The sequence below is a fragment of the Tenrec ecaudatus genome, chromosome X, assembly GCF_050624435.1.
Source record: "Tenrec ecaudatus isolate mTenEca1 chromosome X, mTenEca1.hap1, whole genome shotgun sequence".
In the NCBI taxonomy this organism is placed as follows: domain Eukaryota; kingdom Metazoa; phylum Chordata; class Mammalia; order Afrosoricida; family Tenrecidae; genus Tenrec; species Tenrec ecaudatus.
In genome coordinates, this window is record NC_134548.1 from 81,260,964 (window position 1) to 81,276,160 (window position 15,197).

Genomic DNA, 15,197 nt, shown 5'->3' on the forward strand with positions numbered 1-15,197 from the left:
GAAAGGGATCACATTAGAAGGTATAGAATAGAGTAGGGTAAAAATGTTTAACAAAACTCAAAATTATGAAGGAGATGTTAGGCTTTCTGGTATGATAGAAACTGGTGGAACACTTGAGACTGTGGTACTTGACCACCATTCAGGTATAGAACCCTTGTAGCTCAATTTTCAGCCAAAAAAATTGACAGGTTTACAAAACAACAATAATCCTATTGAGATATGTAACACACCTTAGAATAATCCTATAAAGGGTATTAAAGGGAACATTTACCAAAGGACAAAGTTCAGAAGGATTAGGGAAGAAGGAGGAATTGAAACAGGAAATATAGGAAAGGGTGAGATTGATGATGTTCCTCTGAAGGAAATGCATTGAACTACATGAAATAGAATGCATATGAATTGTTGAATGTAAAACCGATTATCTTGTCTATAACTCTTCACCCAATTCACAATAAAAAGTTTTTTAAAAGTACCATGTAATTTTTAAAAAGGGCTTAGGGTTTTTTTAATCATACAGTAGGAAACTATTTACATAGAGCAGCCCTGGTGGCATAGTGGCTATGCACTGGGCTGCTAACCACAAGGTCAACAATTCAAAACTACCATCTACTCACAGGAACATGACAAAGCTTTCTACTCATATAAAGAATTACGATCTCAGAAACCCACAGGGACAGGTCTTCCCTGGCCTGTATGGTCACTATAATTCTAAATCAACTCCATGGCAGTGGGTTTGGTTTTAGTTTTGTCTACAGAAAGGAAAAAACAACAGAAAATAAAGGGAGAAACAGATATTTTTCTGAATGAAGGATATATGTATCCTCTTGGCAGGGAGCGGGGGGCAGGGGAGGGGCTGTTAATGGCACACCTCAAATCTGCAGTTTATACTAAAACCTTTCCCAGGCAGTGAAATGGCAGAGTTGATCGGAAAAAGGGAAAATCCCAGAGGTTGTTTGATGGGCAGAACAGCTTCAATAAGAACATGTACCAGATATTTAGGTAGGCCAGAGATTGCAAATTATACTTTGTAAGGTAATGAGTACTAATCATTCATTTAAAGACCCCCCAAAAAACAAACTCGAATAAATATTGGGGCCAGCATGCTGAAAAGAACAATCTAGCTTCCTGTTGTGACAAATAAAGGCAACAAAATGTTGGATGCCAAATGAAAGGGAAGGAACCCTGGCGGAAAGTATGTCACAGGCGGGGCTACCTGCAAGGTCAGCAGTTTAAAACCAACAGTGGCTCTGAGATGAAGAGGAGACTTACAACTCCTGTATAGATTTGCAGTCTCAGAAGCCCACAGGGGCACTTCTGGTCTGTCCTATAAGGTCACCCTATGCATCAGAATCTGGGAGTTTGGGGGCTGTGTCAAGAAAGGGATTGAAAGGACAACAAAACAATCATCCTCCTTTCACACAGAACCGCAGACATCTTTACTAGTTAAGTTGCGCATGCAATTCTGAAGCGAATGCCTTAACACATAACTGCAACTAACATCTGTAAAACCTGTGCTTTGAGGGTTTTGAACCTTCTTTCCTAAATTCACAAGTGGGGCACAGAATCATCATCAGTATCAACAGCCCAAGGCTGATTATTATGAAGTGGAAATCAAACTCATCTCCAAGCTATTTATCAATTCTGACACCATCCTTCCCTCCCACTGCACTTTCTACTTCTTGGTTGATGTTACTGATTCAATTGTAGTCCTAAAAAATATTTGCCAACAGGGTTAGGCAATGAGTTTAGGCATTATGTAATTCTCCTCCATTTTGTGATCTGATTTAATTATCCTGTGTGTTGTAAAGCCTAACTTAACCTATGATGTTGATATGGGAGGATTAGAGTCAGTTATCTTAATGAGGCAGGATTTAATCAAGGATAAGGTTGTATCTTGAATCAAATTATTTTGAGATATGATAGATTAAGCAAATGAATACAGATCAGAGGGACTTATCTCCAAGAATGAAAAGCTGGGAGCTGAATGCATCTTCTGGACCCAGAATCCTTGAACTGAGACCCTCCTGGACTCAGGGGAAGATTGATGCCCAAACACTGAGTTTTCCAAGGGACACCAGGCCGACATATTAGAAGAGCCAACAGAGATAGAAAGCTTTCTCCTAGCTTTGGTGTCCTAAATACAGACTTCTAACCTCTTAATCTGTCAGAAAATAAATTCGCTTGTTAAACTACCCATTTGTGTTATTTCTGTTATAGAAATACTAGATAACTGAGAGAGAGAGAGAGAGAGAGAGAGAGAGAGAGAGAGAGAGAGAGAGAGAGAGAGAGAGAGAGAGAGAGAGATTCAATAACTCACTGCAATGTCCATATAATCATGATCCCAGGATTGTGATTATGGGGTTTATTAAGGAAGGATTTGATTATAATTCAGGATCAGGAGTGACTCTGGATATAGTTCTCTAGTCAGGGCAGCTTTTAGGTCTCTCCCTTGGTCCCTGGGCCTATCCTAACCTGCTGCATCACATCAACTCTTTAACTCTACCCATAAGTGTTTAGAGGCACCATACTCTGCAATAAAGTCTCAGCCCATCTCTCGCTCCATGCACTGGCAAGCATAGCTTGAAGTCTCCTAACCCCAAACTCTCAGCTTTCTTGTTCTGTGGATTCGGAAGCCTACCATGCCATCTCGTGCTTATCTCTTGGTTTTGCTGCTGCTGTTTTTCAACCATTGCCTGTTGTCTTGTGCTGTCTCTGGTGTTACAGCACTCTCTCTTGCTCTCTCTCTCTCTCTTCCTCCTGGGCATAGGAGGTTGTCAGCACATGGATATACTCCATTCTTGGCTCTTCTCTCTTGCTGGTAGGGAGGTACCCTTTTTGTACCTCTGGGATGGGACAATGGAAAAACTAACCAATCCCTTTGTTAGGGTTATTTATTGTTATATATTTATTTATTATTTATGGTTATGCATTGTTAGCAAGTTATTCGATTCCTGGCATGGGCCACAATCAATTTAATTGCATACTCCCACCCAATCATTATGTTGGCATGACATGACCAGGTATGGGGAAAGGGGCCACATTGGGTAATTCACTGTACCACAAGATCAAAGATTAAACCATCAATGGCAAGTTCCATAAAGACTTTTTAAGTGTGATCTGTCCTGGAAGAACAGCCAGAGTATTCCTTAGAGGCATGGATGGCAAGACTTAAGTCTTACATACTTTGGACATACTCATATTGTTAAGAGAGACCAGTCTCTGGGAAAGACATCATGCTTGGTAAAGTGGAGTGGAGTGAAGAAAAAGAAGGCCGTCAACAAGATGGAATGACACAGTTGCTGGAAACACGGGCTCAGGCATAGGAACAGTTGTGAAGATGGCCCATGATGGGGTAGTGTTTTCTTCTCTTGTGCATAGGGTCACTATGGGTCAGAATCAACCCGATGGTACCTAATAACAACAACAGCCAGGGTACATGATCAAAGTTTGTAAAATTATAGACTAGTGTTGCTGAATGATGGCTTAATTTACTAAACTGTTTCAGTTAAGAGGTCCCATTGAAGCATAAAGCTTTTATTTTTTAATCATTCTATTTTGTTTATCTAATTTCCAGTGATGATAGTCAATGCAGGCTCCTTTGGAAAGTCTTTGTGTCCACCAAAGGTTGGGAGAAATCTGAGCTGAGAAGGGAAGAGATCAAAAGCATTTCCCTTTATTAACTTTTCACTATTGTTCTTTGGAGCCCTGATGGCATAGTGATTACATGTTCGGCTGCTAACCACAAGGGCGGCAGCAGTTCAAAACTACTAGTTGCTCTGCAGAGAAAGATGAGGCTTTCTACTCCCATGAAAAGCTAGTCTCAGAAACCCAAAGGGGCAGTTCTACCCTTCCTTATAGGATCATCATAAGTCGGAATTGACTGGATTGCAGTGAGTTTGAGCCTGTTTCCTTTCAATTATTGTTGCTTTGTGCTGTGTAGTTCTAGTCAATTCCAATTAATAGCAACTGTACAGGCAAGTTCTACTCTGTCCCATAGGGTTGCTATGAGCCAATCTTCATTAAGAACACTAAAATCTTTGCTATTGAGTTGATTTTGACTTGATTATGAATCACATTGATCCTATGCAAGACAGCAGAATTTCCACCTTTCCCCTTAGGATTTCCATGGTTGTGATCTTTATAGAAGCTGAAATCACTGTGTCACCATGACTCCTTCAATTCCCATATACTTAAATAATATTGACATACATGCTTCCTTCTAGGTTCACTTTTGCTGCTTCGATTTTCAAAAAAAGAATTTGTGCCTGACCAATATTCTCAATATTCATAAATATGTTTAGTTCGACTATTTGGTAGGGATCTTTAGCCCCAGTGACATAAATATTGACACAATATATTGGCCTACAAGTGGCTGTAACTCAATCCTTAACCACAGTAATAAAAGGAAGAGATTCCAGATGCTATTTTTAATACAATAAATAGAACTCAAGATGTGTAATAACAAGTTATAGTCAATTTTCCAACATTCACATCAGTAGAGGGAAGTGCAGATTTTAATACTAGAAAAGTAGAAGTAAACCTCCCAGCCTACGAAAATCATATACATAGAAATTTCTTTAGCAAAGAAATAGCAGACAAGGGGGACAGCCTAGAAATTCTTTCTTGATAAGGCCTTAATATTACTGGGTAAAAGCAGGGACAGGCTTCTGGCCCAACCACTTGGGCAAATTGATGGGTACCTGATCAAGTGAGCACAATAAGCAGCATTAAAAAGCAATGTGGATATACAGTGGTTGTCTTTTTCAAATTATTCCTTGATAACAAAAATTCTATGAGATTGGGTACACGCTACCATAAAGAGAATTAGGTAAGCAAGAAACCAGAAGGGTTTAAATTCATGTGTTAGAGAGAGTAACCAGAGATAGAAGTTGTCTTTAAGAACATTATATTGTCCAAGGAAGAATGGGCAGCCATGTTCCAGGATGTAAGTCCAGTGGCTCAGTGGAATACAGATTGTACTACCAGGTGAGAAGGCCACTATACCCTTAAAAAAAGTGTAACCAGATAAATGTTCTGACACTCAAAAAGTATAAAAACTCCCAACTGTATGAGAAGAGACTTAGAGATGTTATCCTACTGTTCTTCCAGATCTGTTAATAAAGTGTACACTGATTTAAATATTTTATATACATATACATATATATATATATATATATATATATATATATATATTCCTTTGTTCCTGTTTCAGCATGCCTTCCATACCTTTCACAGATGTGGTAATATTTCTCATCCTGTATGCCATCTTGAATGGGAACATTTACACTATAGTATCGTCCTTTCCCTAGGCCAACATCAGACAGATCACCTGTTCCTGTAAAAGACAGTGAAGAGGGGAATCAGGATCACTTATTAATAATGTGAAAATACAAGAACTTGAATGAGGATCCTCTGGTAGCTATTCGGAAGACCTAAGCGACCAATTAGGAGAACAATCCTGAACTGATGGTTTCTAAGGAATTAAAATAAAGAGAAGTAATATGGAGAGGTAACTGTTATAAACAATGATGGGGAAATAAGAAAACCAGACAGAAATGGAAAAAGCTTGGTTTCCATCTTGCTGGAACAAAATGACTTTTTCATGCTACTTAAATCAACTAATTTCCATTGAGTTGATTCCAACTAATAGTGACCCTATAGGGCAGAGGAGAACTGCTCCATATTTTTTTTTCCAAGGCTTTGATTTTTCAGGAAAGCACAGTGCCTGCCACATATTTCTCCCATGGAGGATTGATAGATTTAACCTGCTAATGAGCACACCAGGGCTCCTTTTATGCTACTTCGGCTATCATAGTATTAATATATCATTTTAATGATCAGGATGTTAGGAATTAAAGGAGGTATCAGATAGTACAGAATAGGTGAGTTGCCTGTCTATAAAATCACCCTAATAACTCATGTTAAAATTTTACATAGGAAAGTACCAATAAGGTATCAACAGTATGGAGCTGCCCAAACATAAAATATAAGAAATATACAGAGAATTGTTGTATTTATTTCTCCAATGAAATACTTACCTGGGAAAAATCCTGGGGAGAATTTGTGTAATGACACAGTCATGACTTTGGATGTAAAACTGAAGGCATCTTGTACACCTACCAGAGAAAGAAGTAACAGAAGAATCACTTCATATATGGAATTCTTGTTTGCCAACAAATGAAATTATAAAAAGCAATAGAGGTAGGAGGTAAGGGTTATCAAAAGGCTGTAAAATAATATTAACTTGAATGAAGAAGGCAAAGTAAATAAACAATACTCTTAAGAGATTCCAATATACACGTTTGAGTACTATTGGCTTAAAAAAAAGAATAAGGATTTATAAATACTTTATTCAGAAATAACTAAATAAAATGAATTGGAGAAAAATAGAATGCAAACAGCTGAAGAATAAAAATAGCAAAAGCTTCTGTAGGATAAGTGAAGCTTATGGACTACTTTTGAAAATTATAGCAAAGTATAAGAAGACTTTTTTTCTCCGAGTAATGGGATATACCTGAGATCTCTTTGACAACGGTGAGAAAGAACTAGAGCTCAGAATTGAGCCCAGGTATCACATGATTACACAGAGAAACACACAACTGCATATCACAGAACTGCCCAAAGGAAACTGGTATATCTTAAAAGTTTTATGCTTTGTTTTATTTTAGTGGTTTTATAATTACATTTTTGGAATATATTCCCCAAGGAAGAACAATGTGATAATCCTTTGAAAAACATGACCAATACAAACATTAAGTATTATATAATGAAACCTAATTATAAAGTGCTTGCCTACAATACAGATTTATTATAAATGCAGGTCATGTAAAGTCCCCTGGGCAACTTAAAATCCATTTTTCTAGTGATGAAACATAGAAGGCTGAAAATATTCCTCGCCTTGTGCCTTAATAGCAGCTTTATAACTCTGTAATAAAGCCTAGAGAAAGACAAGAGGCAAAAATATTTATCTATTTAAGCAGAGTAAAAAATGAAGAGGCCTAGAAGATAAAAAGATGGATTTAAAATAACCCTCACAAAACACTTATACTGATACACGCTCTTATACCAATATATAAGGTGTCCTGGTGGTGTAGTGGAATACACAATAGATTCCTAACTTCGTGGTCATCAGTCAAATTCACCAGGAGAAAGATGAGGATTTCTGCTCCCTAAGATTTACAGCCTGGAATCACACAGGAACAGTTCTAGTCTGTCCTATAGGGCCACTGGGCGTTGAAATCAACTCAATGGCTGCAAGCGAAAGACACACTGCCCACTTCCATGCCTTTCTTCTCAGAATCTCATATAACTGTACTACATTCAGATAATCAGTCTGCTAAATGGGAGCCCTAGTAGCAAGTTCGAACAAAGAATGTGTCATTTTATATTTTCGGTCCTTATTAGAGATCAACAGAGACTTTAAAACATATTAAATTTGTATGTATATCATAGGTACGTATTTTAAATTTTCCCATGCCATATCTTTTGCTCAAGGGAAATAGTTAAACCAGATAGAGATTTCAGGCACAAAGCTTAAAGGAAAAAAAAGTACCCAAAACAAATTATGAAAGAGCATTTCAATTTACAAACTGATGTATAAACCAGGAACATTCATGAAAATCCTGATTATCCACCTAGAAAGGTTGTGCCAATTTACATCTTGACTAATTGTGTAAGACAGTTCCCATTTTCCAAACTGTGACCACCTTTGGATATCATTATCCTTTTTAATCTGTCAATAGACCAAAGGCAAAAATAATGGTTATGTTTTAACTTGCATTTCTCCGAGTATTAAAGGGTTAAACAACTTTTTATATGTTCAGTGGTTATATTTGTGTTTCTTTTCACGGGAAATATCATGAGGCATTATTATACAATTATACTGAAAAGAAGCCCTAGATCGATTGAGGGCATGGGGCTTGGTGGGAAAGAGAAGAGTTGTTAAGAAAATGAAAGATGGTGAGGACAAGCTAAGAGTCGTTAGTGAAGCCACTACATGATGCTAGTCATATATTCATGGGGGTTGTTGAAAACAAACCAGATGCCGAGGAGCTGATATCAAAGGGCTCAGGTAGAAAGAAAATGTTTTGAAAATGATGATGGTAGCATCTGTACAGGTTCATTTGATCTAATTGATTTATGGATTGTTAGAATATTTGTAAGAGCCCCCAATAAAATGATCAATAACGTGTAAGGGTTTGCAGGTGGGGTGAGGGTTAGTGGAATGGAGGTGGTGAAGAGGGGAATAAACTGAAATGAAACACGCCATAAAAGCTGGCTAAAACAGGAAACTCTAACGGGCGTAGCAATAGCATTGCAAATGAAAAGCATGGTGTCAGGTGACAGTCTTATTTCACTCTTATATGTTTCAACATCGTTGTTAGGTGCCACTGAGTTAATTTTTCCACTTACAGAGACCAATATGACAGGGTAGAACTGCTGCATAGGATTTTGTAGGCTATAATCTTTACAAGAGCAGATCGCTAGATCTTTTTCCTTCAGGGCCAACTGGGTGGATTGGAACCATACACTGGTGAGCGGCCAAGCTTTAACCATTGCACCACCAGGGCTCCATAGATGGTTTAGTTGAGTTGCTCTTTTTTCAAGCAGTGATATTAATGCAGTTAGTACTTCACAGGTACTAAACAAATATTTTACTGAATCACTACCATATGCATAATGGCTCATATACATAATGTCTGTTCAAGGCATTCATTGCACAGGACAGCAAAAAGTAAACAATTTGATGCCTGCTCTTAAGAAACTCACTAGTTTCTAAAGGAGAGAAGACAGGGGATCACGGAAAAATTCACTAACAATTTAAGACAATATGTAACTAAGCACCAAATCTGCAATATAAATAACACAGGACTTGAGCGAAGGAAAAGAACACTAGGGCTGGAGTGGTCAGGGCAAATCTGTTACTGTGAGAACCTGAGTTAATGGGCTGAATTTGGAGATACAAAAATGGAAGGGAAAGCAAAACTAAGTTAGGAAAAAGGAAAAGAAAGCTCGTAGGTAGGAATAAGCGAAATAGCTCTGTGAATTATGGAGTAGACTAGTCTGGCGAGTAAGTAGAAGAAGGCAAGACAGGACCGATGAGGAGATGGATTTGAGGCAGGCCTTAAAAGCTAGGGAGGGTAGAGTGTGGCCCTTACCTTGAATACCACTGTGCTTAAGGTGTGGCCTAGGGACTAACTGGAATGTTGTTAAAATGTAGATTCGCAGGTTCCACACCAAAGTTATTAGTCTGGATATCTCGCGGGCATGGCCCAAAATCTTTGTTTTAAACCAAACTCCCAAGTTCTTCAACTGACACACATTCATGTGTGAGAATCATTACTATAGACCAGGGGTCAGAATACCAATTAGCCAGATAGTAAATATGAGTAGCATAAACTTTATCAACTAAGCCTCTCTTGCCTATATATTTTTTCCTTTTATAACCCTTCAAAAATATAGAAACAATTCCTAGCTTGCTGACCACGCTAAAACAAGCTATCAGCCAAATGGCCTCTCCCAGTTTAGAAATTAAGGAGTTGTAGAAGGTTTTTGAGCAACACTATGTTTTGCACTGGATGAAATACCCAGATATTCACAAATATGATTCCTAAAGTATCGCATTGGTTTTTTTAAATCTCCTCTCTCTGCCACCTTTACTTTACTGCCACTGTTCCATGGTGGCATCCATCTAGGGCAGTGGTTCTCAACCTTCCTAATGCCGCAACCCTTTCGTACAGTCCCTCATGTTGTGCTGAGACCCAACCATAACATTATTTTCGTTGATACTTCATAACTGTGATGTTGCTACTGTTATGAATCAGGCGACCCCTGTGAACGGGTTGTGCAACCTCCAAAGGGGTTGCGACTCACAGGTTGAGAGCCACTGATCTAGGCGATGTTCCCTTGAGAGGTTTCCCCCACAATTGCTTCCTTCTTTGTCTGTTTTGGCAGCATAATTGACCCTAATCTCAGTTCTGTATTATTGCTTCATTCTCTTATGCCTCAATTGTATTGGTTTACCTCCCCAAATCCCTGGAAACATGGAAGCAACAATCACTAATGTGGGAAAGAAGTGGGAAATATCCTATGCCAAAAATTTTCTAGTTAAGTAAGTGATCCTGGATCAATGGGAATAGTACAGTTCACAGAAGAACACAAAATAGACAGATTGTGAGTATCTGTTATAGAATCTACATTCTAGTTGCAAACTATATAGAAGAGTTTGTTAAGCCTTTTGGTGGAATTTTCTGAGAAGGGATTAATGGAATTAATGCAGATTTTTAGAACTTCTCCTTGGGAGGCTGTGCTGGGTTTATGCAGGAAGAAATCTTTTAGCAAAAGAATGAAAGTGGTACAGGTTCTTATCACGACAAAATCTGCAATCTTTATTGGTGCAAAAGTCATCTGGACACCACACATCTCTTTTACCTACCATCAAGGAGAGACATCAAGGAGAAGAGAACACTGTTAGGTCTCGCCCAGAGTGCACTAGGAACCTATGGAAATGCCCTGGGGCGGTTACTGAGTACGGAAATAAATACTAGGTAAGATTTCTACTTTTTAACATGCTCTGTTTGAGTATTTGGCATTTGGTATTACTTTGGTATTTAAAGCAGCTTGGTTGGCAAGGCAGAAATTTCATCAGTTATAAGAATATATATGCTACTTACTTTAAACTTCTCAATTAGGAACAAATTGCATTGCCACAGGCACTTCTCCTCTCACCAATTGCCCAGAAGCTGCTTTGCTGAAAAAGTCTGCAGTCCAGCATGGAAACATCTTTGAAGCTAAAGGCCTTACCATCTCCGTGGTGCAGATCCAAGTCCACATAGAGAATACGGTCAAATTTCCGTCGCAGTCGTAATATTCCCAGGACAGCATCATTGAGATAACAAAAACCAGATGCTTCATCTCTGCAAGAAAACAAGTTGCTAAAGCCAAAAGCCAAAAGCAATCCAAGGGACTCTTTACAGCCAAGGATCTAATCCTTAAGATCTATTCCCTTACAATCCACACCCCCTTCTTTTAAGAAAAACAAAAATCCATCCATAAGAATTAAATAGTAAATGACCCAGAATGAACAGGGAATGGAGTGCTTTGGTAAACTAAATATTCCAGTTGATTGGTAAAATTTTCCAGTCAGGATCTTATATTTTCAAAGAATTAGAGTAGTTTAACTATATTAACCAAATAAAACCTTTCTCTGGTGATTTCTGAATCATCTCACAATGTGGATGAGCCCAGAAGACATTGTGTTAGACAAAATAAGTCAGCCATAGGCACACACATAAATATTGTATAGTCTCACTTTTATGAAATGACATGAATAATACACAGAAACTAATGTTCATTAGGTAAATCTTTGGCAAACAGAACGTCTAAATAATTTTTGTTTAATATAAACAATGCTTTTTCTGATTTAAGACTGTTGCAAAATATACATGGAGATTTTTATACTACTCATGTATATTCCTAAACTGATTGAATAAACTAACATTAGTTCTACCAAATGATTACACTATGAAAAAAATGTATATTTAATTACATCATCATTATATTGAAAAACTTTATTTCAACAGTAATTATGTTTTATGGTATGTCAGCATGAAGACAATTTACAAGCCATCCAGCAGGGAAGCAAATAAGCCCACATGGAAGAAGAAGTACACCAGCCTGTGTGATCATGAGGTATTGACAGGATTAGATATTAGGAATCAAAATATCCAAAGCACACAACTATATTGATACAAATGTGGGGGTTTGGAGTGGAGACCCAAAGCTCATCTGTAGATAATTGGATATTCCCCCACAGAAGGGTTATAAGGAAGGGATGATTCAACCATGATGCAGTATAGCACCGATGAAACACACATCGTTCCTCTAGTTCCTGAATGCTTCCTCCTCCCCCACTACCATGACTCAGTTCTACCTTACAAATCTGGCTAGACTGGAGAACACACACTGGTACAGATAAGAGGTCTCACCACATGGGATTCAGGACAGATAAACCCCTCAGGAACAGTGGTCGGAGTGGCGATATCATGAGGGTAGGGGATTGGTCAGGAAGAGGGGAGGGGGAGATAGGGGGTACCCATCACAAGGTTGGATCTATAGCCACCACCACTTCCTCAAGGAGACGAACAACAGCAATGTGGATGAAGGGAGACAACGGACAGTGTAAGATACAAAACAATAATAATATATAATTGATCAAGGATTCACAAGGGTGGGAAGGTAGATGAGGAAGGGGAAAAAAGAGGAGCTGATACTAAGGGTTCAAGTAGAAAATGTTTTGCAAATGATGATGGCAACACTTGTATAATATGCTTGATAAAATTGATGTATGGAATGTTATAAGAGCTGTAAGAGGCCCCAATAAAATGATTTTTTTAAAAGAGACTATTTACAAGCTCTTTAGGTGATGAAAACCCTGGATTGATACTAAATTGAACTAATTAAAGGATGTTCTTTAGAGATATCATTTTAAAATAAGAGAATTCTGAAACATTGTGTAAAATTTCAGTCTTACATAGTTTTGTATATTTTATATGATACAGAGATCAACAGCTGATAAGTGTGTTCACTTTCTCCACTTTGAGAAATTGTACTATTGGGGAGGTATATTGATATAAAAAGTTGTTAAAAGATTACAGAGGGAAATGTATTTGTGGAGATCAAAGTTGATAGGATAACTTGAAAGAGGGTATCAAATATTTTAGAAAACTCAAACTCACTGCCATAGAGTCGATGCTGAATCCTAGTGACCCTATAGGACAGGGTAGAACTGTCTCTGTAAGTCTTTGAAACTGTCTTTGTTTATGGAAGTGACACCTTGTAGACCACAGCCCAGTGAGTAACCATTACGCCCCTAAGGCTCAAATATTATACTGCCCTTGGATTACTGGGTTGTTACTTATTTTTACCTTTTAAACGGTTTTTATTTGTAAATTAGGTGGGAGTTAGCATTTGAAATAAATGTCTTATTTTTAGAGAATGATCATCATCTATTTGGTCATCTACTCTGTGTTTCCTTTGCTGTGTTTGAGTTTCTGTGTCCTGCAATAAGGCTGCTAAGATTATCCCTGTTTTCTCATTGATGGTCTTTAGAGTGCTCAAGTTTACATTTAAGTTTTTGGTCTCCCTTGGATTCATTTCTGTATGTGGGGTGAAGTATGAGTTTTGTTTCATTCTTCTGCAGATGGAGATTCGATTTTTCAAGCACTATTTGTTGAAGAGAATATCTCTGTCCCATTTAATTTATTTGGGCTCATTGTCAAAGATCAGTTGTTTGTAAATGGATGGATTAATTTCTGAGTTTTATATTCTATCCTGTTAGATTATGGATCTATCATTGTACCAGTAGCAGGCTATTTTGACTACTGTGGTTATGTAATAGGTGTTGAGCTCAGAAAGTGAGGGATTTCCTATTTTATTCTTCTTTAAAAAAGTTATTTGCTGCCTTGAGAATGATTGGGGCAGGGAATGTATGGATGTGCTTTATACAATTGATGTATGTATATGTATGGATTGTGGTAAGAGTTGTATGAGTCCCTAATAAAATGTAAAAGAAGAAAAGAGAAAAAAATGATTAGGGCAAAGACTGTACAGATGTGCTTTATACAATTGATGTATGTATATGTATGAACTGTGAAAAGAATTGTATGAGCCCCAATAAATTGTTAAAAAAAAGTTATTTGCTTAGAATTGGAAACAACCAAAATTTCCATCAATAGACAAATTGGATTAGAAAACTCTGGCACATACACACAATGGAGTACTACGCAACATTAAAAGGCATTGATGATCACATGAAGCACATCTTCTCGTGGGAAGAGTTGGGGGAAATTATACTAAGCGAAGTTAGCCAATCACAAAAGGTCAAGTGCAACACGAGTCCCCTGAGGTAAGTATAATTAGCACAGTAGGTATGGAAGAAAAGGCACTTACCTCAAACTATACGGGTTGAGGTACAGGCAGTCGGTTGGGGGACAGACCAAACCCACAGATATAAATGTCATTCCAACACAAAGAAGGGGAAAGGAGGGAGGAGGGGTAGAAGGGGGGGCGGGAGAAGGAGATGATGGTACCAGAGGAGCAGGGCACTAATCCACTCAGGGGGAGGATATTGTTTAAGTCTCCAAAGAAATGGGAGTGTGAGTGCTGACCCCACCATGGTGCACCAAACCTTGAGGGTAACATAACAACATGGAGCATTGCATGAACAGAGAGGTCTACAGGGTGGGGCTCAATGAGAGCCAAATTGACCCCCTCCCTAGAAGTATGTGTTACAGAGGACAACACTAAACCTACAGGTTGGGTAGAGGGGCCTGCCAGTCATGCCCACTTAGAGGAAAACCAAGAAGGAAAAGGAGAGAGCAAGGCACTAGACCCCATACTGGCACACCAAGCCCTGAGGACAATGTCCCTGTACGGAGCTGCTAAGACACAGAGAGGACTGTAGGGCCGACAACAGCTTGAGACATGATGTATCCTCGCTGGAGCACACAGAGGACAATACTGGGGACACATAGCATGAGTGAGTCTGGTCTGACCCTCCCCCACAGTGGGGTGAATCACAAAGGAAACATAACAGATCAGCAACGGGAGCAAAGCAAAGCCACAAGCCCCCGAGGGCCCCCAAAATTGACTTCAGGCTAAGAGTGGCAGTTTCTGAACCCCCAGAACCTGTGGGGAGATAGTCATTAAAGTCAGCAGACCGACCTGGAGTTGTGTATCCTTTTTTTTTTGCTAGGTTTTTTTCTCTTTTTATTTAATCTTCTGTTTTCTTTATGTTTTGTCTCCATTTTTGTTGTTTTGGCTACCTATATAAGACAGGTATAGGAAGCAAACCCAAGGAGAAAGCAGGAGGAGGCAGGGGAGATGGCTGGTAAGCAAACAATGCCATAGATAGGGAAAAAACTAGGGAATTATAAGCAACAGCAAGGAGGGGTGCTGGAGCAACAGCAATCAAACTGAGAGGAATTAGTAAGAGGCAGAAGGGTGAGCTTGATGGTGGGGTAGGAGGAAGGTAAAAGGAAATAGGAAAGATCTAGGAAGCAAAGCTATGGATAGAGGTCTAAATATAGGTTTGCATTTATGTAAACATATTAATTCATAAAAATAGAGGTATTAGCCTATGTACATATATTTATATGGCAACACACTGAGGAAGCGGACAGACTGGGTCTCTTCTC

General features: G+C 38.6%; 1 protein-coding gene across 5 annotated transcripts in view; it reads right to left on the bottom strand.

The window, feature by feature from the left end:
* The window catches only part of HDAC8 (histone deacetylase 8), a 316,573-nt gene that overhangs the window by 225,562 nt on the left and 75,814 nt on the right, over window positions 1–15,197 (bottom strand). For all 5 annotated transcript variants that reach the window (XM_075539578.1, XM_075539580.1, XM_075539579.1 and 2 more), the window contains 3 exons: window positions 10,804–10,916; window positions 6,039–6,116; window positions 5,227–5,335 (listed from right to left, as the gene is read on the bottom strand). In XM_075539578.1, coding sequence (XP_075395693.1) covers window positions 5,227–5,335; window positions 6,039–6,116; window positions 10,804–10,916 — 300 coding nt within the window. The remainder of the gene's footprint in view (window positions 1–5,226; window positions 5,336–6,038; window positions 6,117–10,803; window positions 10,917–15,197) is intronic.